This window comes from Theropithecus gelada, chromosome 6, assembly GCF_003255815.1.
Source record: "Theropithecus gelada isolate Dixy chromosome 6, Tgel_1.0, whole genome shotgun sequence".
NCBI classification, from domain to species: Eukaryota; Metazoa; Chordata; class Mammalia; order Primates; family Cercopithecidae; genus Theropithecus; species Theropithecus gelada.
In genome coordinates this window covers 168,944,586-168,952,645 of record NC_037673.1, presented here as the reverse complement: position 1 = coordinate 168,952,645, position 8,060 = coordinate 168,944,586, and the positions used below count along the sequence as shown (strand labels likewise).

Genomic DNA, 8,060 nt, shown 5'->3' with positions numbered 1-8,060 from the left:
AGCTGGCAGCGAGCCCTCCGCCTCCCCGCTGGGCCCGGAGCGCGGCGCGGGCCCAGTCCCTGGGGACGCGCCAAGAGCAGGCCGGACGGCAGGGCGGGGGCCGGGCCGCGAGCCAGCGCGCAGCGAGCGCACCCAGCTCCGAGGCTGATGACGTCTTCCCCTCTAGCTCGGCGGCGCCGGGCCGGGCAGGGCGGGTGACGTCACCGCCCCGTCACGTGATCACCATTCAAACAAACACCCTCCTCCCCCTGCGCGCGGGTCAGGCCCGCCCCGTCGCCCAGAGGCCGCATATAAACGAGCTCCCCGGTTAGGGCTCGCTGCGAAGGACATTCGGGCTGTGTGTGCGACGTGGTTCGAAGGGGCAGTCGGGGCAACCGCGAAGAAGCCGAGGAGCCCAGAGCCCCGCGTGACGCTCCTCTCTCAGTCCAAAAGCAGCTTTTGGTTCGGCGCAGAGCGACCCGGGGGTCTAGCTTTTCCTCGAAAGGCGCCGCCCTGCCCTTGGCCCCGAGGACAAAGAGCACCGCAGGGCTGATCACGCTGGGGGCGCTGAGGCCGGCCATGGTCATGGAAGTGGGCACCCTGGACGCTGGAGGCCTGCGGGCGCTGCTGAGGGAGCGCGCGGCGCAATGCCTGCTGCTGGACTGCCGCTCCTTCTTCGCCTTCAACGCCGGCCACATCGCCGGCTCTGTCAACGTGCGCTTCAGCACCATCGTGCGGCGCCGGGCCAAGGGCGCCATGGGCCTGGAGCACATCGTGCCCAACGCCGAGCTGCGCGGCCGCCTGCTGGCCGGCGCCTACCACGCCGTGGTGTTGCTGGACGAGCGCAGCGCCGCCCTGGACGGCGCCAAGCGCGACGGCACCCTGACTCTGGCGGCCGGTGCGCTCTGCCGCGAGGCGCGCGCCGCGCAAGTCTTCTTCCTCAAAGGTACGCCCTCGGGGAAGCTCGGGGCGGGCCGCACACCCCTGAGATTTTGCCCGGTACCCTCGGCTCTTGGCTCCCGGGGGGTCGCCCCACCTGCAGCGCGTGGGCGCTGGAGTACATTTATCTCTGGAACTTGTCATTGGCTTTGTTTGGCTCTGGGAACAAAGACTTGCCTGGGCCTTTCCGCTGTAAACTTCCAGCCCTTGGTGGGTGGGGGAGTCGTATGAAGGTGCCCTGTCCCGGCGTCACTAATGAGGAAAAAAAAATGTCTTTGTATTCCCAGGAGGATACGAGGCGTTTTCGGCTTCCTGCCCGGAGCTGTGCAGCAAACAGTCGACCCCCATGGGGCTCAGCCTTCCCCTGAGTACTAGCGTCCCTGACAGCGCGGAATCTGGGTGCAGTTCCTGCAGTACCCCACTCTACGATCAGGTTAGTAGGTGTCCCTGCCACAGGGGAGAAGTAAGAACTGGCAAAGGCACGGAGGAGTAGTGCCAGGGAGAATATAGAAAGTGACCTGCAGCATTATTTATAACGGAGGGGACACAGGGATATGATTGTAGGCTCTACAGAAATGAATTTGCTGGTCCTGCCCAGGCAAATGGGCTTAGTTCCCTATTTATTTATCCTCCAGCAACAGAACTGAGTTCACTCGCTATCTGAAATTGACTTTTCCAGCAGAAAGTTTTTGTGGGTGTGGGCACTGGCCTTGGCTTTGAGCGAGCTTGATGAATGTTGGATATTTCTGGATTTCAGGGTGGCCCGGTGGAAATCCTGCCCTTTCTGTACCTGGGCAGTGCCTATCACGCTTCCCGCAAGGACATGCTGGATGCCTTGGGCATCACTGCCTTGATCAACGTCTCAGCCAATTGTCCCAACCATTTTGAGGGTCACTACCAATACAAGAGCATCCCTGTGGAGGACAACCACAAGGCAGACATCAGCTCCTGGTTCAACGAGGCCATTGACTTCATAGGTAAATGGAATGGATGCCTGGGGCTTTTCTGCCTCTCTCTTCTCATTTTAGCCCCTAAGCCCAACCTCTGTGGCAAGAGCTTGAAGTCTTCTGAGCCTTCTTCCAGACATTCAGTATCAGTCTGGTGTGGGCAGCATTCCTGCAAAATGTGGATTTGATTCAATGTCCCACTTTACAGATTTGCAAACTGGGGCTCACAAAGTTGAATTGACTGGTGTGAGATCTATCTGCTGAGTGGAAATCCCCAGTCTGAGTTTAAATCCTGTGCCATCCTTTGCGCAGTGCCCAAGTTGCTTCCATGAACAGTAGCCATGTGATGGCATGTGGTGATGTTGACCATTTCTAGACGAGACACACATGACCTTTCTCAGATACACTGTACCTGGGCTTGGGGTGGTTCTCCTGAGCTCTCCAGTAACCAGCCGCTCCTTTTGTTTTCTAGACTCCATCAAGAATGCTGGAGGAAGGGTGTTTGTCCACTGCCAGGCAGGCATTTCCCGGTCAGCTACTATCTGCCTTGCTTACCTCATGAGGACTAACCGAGTCAAGCTAGACGAGGCCTTTGAGTTTGTGAAGCAGAGGCGAAGCATCATCTCCCCCAACTTCAGCTTCATGGGCCAGCTGCTGCAGTTTGAGTCCCAGGTGCTGGCCCCACACTGCTCGGCAGAGGCTGGGAGCCCCGCCATGGCTGTGCTCGACCGAGGCACCTCCACCACCACTGTGTTCAACTTCCCCGTCTCCATCCCTGTCCACTCCACGAACAGTGCGCTGAGCTACCTTCAGAGTCCCATCACGACCTCTCCCAGCTGCTGAAAGGCTGTGGGAGGTGAGGCTCTTCACCTGGGACTCCAGGCTCCTTGAGAGGAGAAATGCAGTAACTCTGGGAGGGGCTCGAGAGGGCTGGTCTTTATTTATTTAACTTCACCCGAGTTCCACTGGGTTCCTAAGCAGTCGTTATGATGACTTAGCGTCAAGACATCTGCTGAACTCAGCACATTCGGGACCAATATGTAGTGGGTACATCAAGTCCCTCTGACAAAATGGGGCAGAAGAGAAAGGACTCAGTGTGTGAGCCAGTTTCTTTTTGCTCGCTCCTGTTTTTTGTAGAATCTCTTCATGCTTGACATACCTACCAGTATTATCATTCCCGACGACACATCTACATATGAGAATATACCTTATTTATTTTTGTGGAGGTGTCTGCCTCCACAAATGTCATTGTCTACTCCTAGAAGAACCAAATACCTCAATTTTTGTTTTTGAGTACTGTACTATCCTGTAAATATATCGTAAGCAGGTTTGTTTTCAGCACTGATGGAAAATACCAGTGTTGGGGTTTTTTTTTAGTTGCCAACAGTTGTATGTTTGCTGATTATTTATGACCTGAAATAATATATTTCTTCTTCTAAGAAGACATTTTGTTACATAAGGATAACTTTTTTATACAATGGAATAAATTATGGCATTTCTATTGAAATTTCAATGCTTTTATTTCTTTGGCAACCACACCCAGTCCCTCTCCCACTAGTGAACTAGGGAAGAATTTCGACAAGGGCCTGCAGAATGTGTTGAGATCTGATCCCTGTGGTGGCCCATTGGTCCCATGAAATGGCTGGGTTGCAAGGGAGGAAGACAAGTGAGTATCATGGAACACCAGATGCTACAACTGAACTCTTAGTATTGGATCAGTGTGTCTGCCCATGCCCATTTTAGCAGCTCTGTAACCTACTATGTCACCCAGGATGCTAAGGTGTCCCCAGAGCTAAAGCTAGGAGGAAATCGCCACTTGCCTGGATTACCTTTTTCATTTAATACCCTCCTCAGGTTAATATAAAAAGTCGCCTGACCGTCTCTGAGCTGTGCTGGAATTATGAGACAAAAGTTTTTCCAAACACATGATATAAGGCAGTGTGTGCTACCTGCCCCCGGAGAAACTCAGCAAGGCCCTTTGCAGATGAGATGCTGAGACCCAGCATGGCTAAGTGGCAGAAACAGGGGAATTGGAATCTATATCTGTTTCGGACTTTCATTTGCCCATCTCATGGCACTCTTTTTGCTTTTTTTTTTTTTTTTTTTTTTTTAGACAGAGTCTCTGTTGCCCAGGCTGGAGTGCAATGGCATGAGCTCGGCTGACTGCAACATCTGCCCCCCAGGTTCAAGCCATTCTCCTGCCTCAGCTTCCTAAGGAGCTGGGATTACAGGTGCACGTCACCATGCCCGGCTAATTTTTGTGTTTTTAGTAGAGACGGGGTTTCACCATGTTGGTCAGGCTGGTCTTGAACTCCTGACCTATCTTTTTGCTTTTAAAAAGGCTTTTGTTATTGTGAAAATAATACATTGAATGGCAAAAAAAAAAAAAAAAAAAAAAAAAAATTCAAGCACTATAAGCAAATACCATGCAAATACATCACCTGCAACAGCCTGTTCCCAACCTGACCATTGCTAACATTGCGGAGGACATTCACGCTGGTGTTTCTGCATATAGACATGGCATTTTTGCTGGTTGTCTCCTTCAGGTCACCTGCTGTTCTGATTTCATAATTTTATTGAAGATAAGCAATTAAACCTAACTTGATCTAGGATAATACTCTGAATTTGTACTCCTTTGCCAAGCAGGCAAAAAACAGAAAAGATGTAATTGCTAACAACCTGTAATCCAGTCTACAATGTTGCGTTAAGAAACTGTGAAGTTCTTGGATTACTGGCCCCTTAGCGCCCCACTCCACTCTGTTTCTGGACAAAGTGCTATGGGAAGCAGAAAAGGAAATACCCCATTTGTCTTATCCAGGAGCACCCTGTGCTATGGGTCTGGTCCTGTCCTGTTGTTCAAGGTCTTTACACAGAATCAGTGTCCTTGACTTTGCCCCTCTGGCTCACTGTCTGCCACTTGACTCCCAGGGTCTGAAAGATCCCTGTGTTCTAAGTTTTAAGAACTTACCCTGGGCTGGCAAGCTCATTTCCTCAGCTGGGTTTCCGATTACAAGTATATTCATGCCTATCAAAACAAATCGTACCCAATGTTTTTATCAAAGCCTAGAAATTTACTATTGTAAATATCTCTCTCCGTGGAAATGTACCAGCGACATTGAGTCTGTGACAGATGCCATGGCTGACTTCCCCGTGGGTTAGGGCCTTCACTTTTTGCTTGGCAGGCACTGGCTGAACCAAAATTAATCTCCAGTGTGATCCACGCAGTGGAAAAATACAGCGGCTGCCTAAGGGAGCTGCCAGTGAAAACAAGTCACTCACTTCTCCCAGCTCAAGCCACTCTGCCTCATGCCAGCCCTGAGAGCCAGGGATGATAACCCCCGATCCCCATGTACTGGAGTCACTGTGTTCAGCCCCTCCAGAGAATGTCATATTTGGCCTCAGACTGCTTTCCTTGGGGAAAAAAAAATGCCTCCTAATGAAAAGAAAGATACTTAAAGTCTATTAACGTGTTTGTTTCCCAGGAAGAGATTGAAATAAGACTTTTAATACTGATAATGTGGCAGTGATGGTTGCCAGTTTTCGAGTGAGCACTGTGTGCCAGGTACTGCTAAGGTTAAGTAGCCTTTGACAGCAATACCCATTTTACAGAGGACAAAGCTGAGGCTCACTTGTGAGAAAGACATGGGCCAATGAATGTAAAGTGCCTGGCACACAATGGGCCATGGAGAAATGTTTCCATCCCCTTGTCTCTGTCCTAATGACTTCTGGCAGTTCTCCTGGTTCAGTTTTCCCACCCTGTAAAATGACCAGTTTGCACTGGATCTCAGTACTGCTCTTCCCATCTCTCTAATTCTGGGATGTAGAAAATGCATCAATGCATACTTTATGCTTTTCTGTGGTTTCCAGGCACCCATTATTTCATTATAATACCTCCAACCCCCCAAACCCCCCCACCCGCCACCTCCACCGCATCCTCTCCTTTCCTCGGAATTTTGCAAATCGTAGCTAATTTGCTTTGGACTTGCAGCCTCTGGCGTTCCTTTCCCTCCCTCCCCTGGCCCCGTCGGAGGATGACATCATTGACATCATTGTGTGTACACCTTTAAGATTATATAAATCTGTGATCCTACAGTGGCCTCCATCCCCATGGTAACGCGGAGGAGTTTCCCTTTTGTGAGGAAAGCTGTCATGTCACTTCCTGCTGCTGACAAATCAGTTTAGGAGATTAAAATAAAGGGGGGCGGGGTGCCTCTGAGAAGTGCTGGCTGCGGTGGTTTCTGGTTGCCATACACAGAGGCAAACAATGCTGCTGCGGCCCCGCCCCGCGCCCGCCGGGTGGATCCAGGTCACCCTGGGCTGTTTTTCTCTGCAGGTTGCTTTCTGGAGAGCAGGTGGGAGGGCTGCTCATCTCTTTTCCGGAGCTCTGCGGGGCGAGCCTGTTTGAGAACAGCCTGTAGGTGCAGACCGGCAGCCCTGCTCCCCTCTGACGGCCGAGGAGGTGTCTTCCATCCTGTGGAGAACAAAGGGTGCGCTCTCCGTGCTAGCGCCACAGTGGATTAAACGGTGCTCTGCCAAGGAAGATAACGTTATAGCCACCTTTTCCTTGACTGTGGCTTTTAAAGCTAGGCAGGAGACCCACACATTCATTCATTCATTCATTCATTCATTCATTCATTCATTCATGTGTTCAACAAATATTGATAAATATAGTCTCAGGGGATACTTTGGTGTAAGACAAAATTCCTACTCATAAGTAGCTAAAATTACTTTTACTATTTTCGCTAAACAGCAAAAGTAATTTTACTTTGTCACTTGCCATCTCACGGCAATATATATGGTGGGGGGGTATATAAATAAGATAATCACAAAATAAGGATGAAGGCTATGAAGGTAGGATAAACTAAGACCTGAATTATATAACCCAGTTGCCCATTTGAGAGGTGAACTGGGAAGAGGGCTCCAAGGACAGGAGAGCAGCGAAGACCTGAGGTATGTTTGTGGACTGGTGGATATAGTATGTGATTTGGAGTTGACTAGACCTGCGTTCAAGTCTTGACTCTGCCACCTGTTAGTGGTGTGTAAGCTATCAAACTTTTTTTTTTTTTTTTTTTTTTTTTGAGATGGAGTCTCGCTCTGCCACTAGGCTGGAGTGCAGTGGTGGGATCTCAGCTCACTGCAACCTCCGACTCCCTGGTTCAAGTGATTCTCCTGCCTCAGCCTCCTGAGTAGCTGGGATTATAAGCACGCGCCACCACGCCCAGCTAATTTTTGTATTTTTAGTAGAGACAGGGTTTCACCAGGTTGGCCAGGATGGTCTCAATCTCCTGACCTCGTGATCCACCCCGCCTCGGCCTCCCAAAGTGCTGGGATTACAGGCATGAACCAAGGCGCCCGGCCTGCTATCAAACTCTTTAACCTCAGTTTTCCCAATCTGTAATATGGCCCAGTAATATCGTTCTCTTGTGACTCAGCTGCTCCGCATTCTGTCCCTCAAGCAGGAGCGCACCCCTGTACCTCCGGCCCGAGTGTCTGGCAAAGGAAAACAAAAGTGGGCTGCCTCGCCAAAGTCACACCCTGGGCCCGCGTCATACAATACTTTTCTCTGGGCCATCAGAGCTTTGGAGAAGTGGCCTCTGTTCTGAGCCCATCTAGCCCTGCCCCACTAACCTGGGGCAAGCTGCTTCCCCTTTCGGGGCCTCAGTTCCCTCATGTGTAAGAAGCACCTGCAGTGAACCTCATCTATTCTCCTCTCCCACCCTTCTGCCAGTGCTAAGTCCCTTCCATACCCAAGCTTGGGAGGGTCCTGGAATCCCCAGGGTTCCTGAAGGCTGGTTCAGGGAGACAAAGTGGGGAGGAAATAGACACTTTCTGGGAAGAGGTAGTGAGGGGTCCTGGACCTTCAGAAGGTCGGTTGGTGTTACGGAGATGGGACTGGTTCTTGCAGGAATGGGTTCCCTACAAGGGCCTGTGGGGGCATCGCATACTTCTGACCCCTGGGCCCTCCTTCCTTCCCAGCCTGCACAGCCCTCTGCAGTGGAGCACACTGCAAAGATGGGATTTAAAAATTTCACCAAGATTGACACCATTCACTCATCCAATAAACATATTTTAAGTACCCATGGTTTGTAAAACACCCAGTAGATGTGAAAATCATACCACCAAAGAGGATTTTGAGATTCTATTCCAAACACCTGGGACAAAACTGATAGGTCCAACTAGTGTCTGTATGACTTT

At 50.8% G+C, this 8,060-nt stretch overlaps 1 protein-coding gene across 1 annotated transcript; it reads left to right on the top strand.

The window, feature by feature from the left end:
- Nucleotides 1-262: 262 nt before the first annotated feature.
- On the top strand, nt 263-3,372 carry DUSP1 (dual specificity phosphatase 1). The gene is made up of 4 exons (XM_025387334.1): nt 263-925; nt 1,206-1,351; nt 1,676-1,895; nt 2,338-3,372. Exons 1-4 carry the CDS (start codon nt 559-561, stop codon nt 2,706-2,708), a joined length of 1,104 nt encoding a protein of 367 aa, XP_025243119.1. The 5' UTR covers nt 263-558; the 3' UTR covers nt 2,709-3,372.
- Nucleotides 3,373-8,060: the final 4,688 nt, after the last annotated feature.

What these genes read in the sequence shown, in the direction of transcription:
- DUSP1 (XM_025387334.1), top strand. Translation starts at nt 559, where the DNA reads ATGGTCATGGAAGTGGGCACCCTGGACGCTGGAGGCCTGCGGGCGCTG. An exon ending in GCAAGTCTTCTTCCTCAAAG is followed by an intron (nt 926 to 1,205) that starts GTACGCCCTCGG and finishes TTGTATTCCCAG; the next exon opens with GAGGATACGAGGCGTTTTCG. An exon ending in GTACCCCACTCTACGATCAG is followed by an intron (nt 1,352 to 1,675) that starts GTTAGTAGGTGT and finishes TCTGGATTTCAG; the next exon opens with GGTGGCCCGGTGGAAATCCT.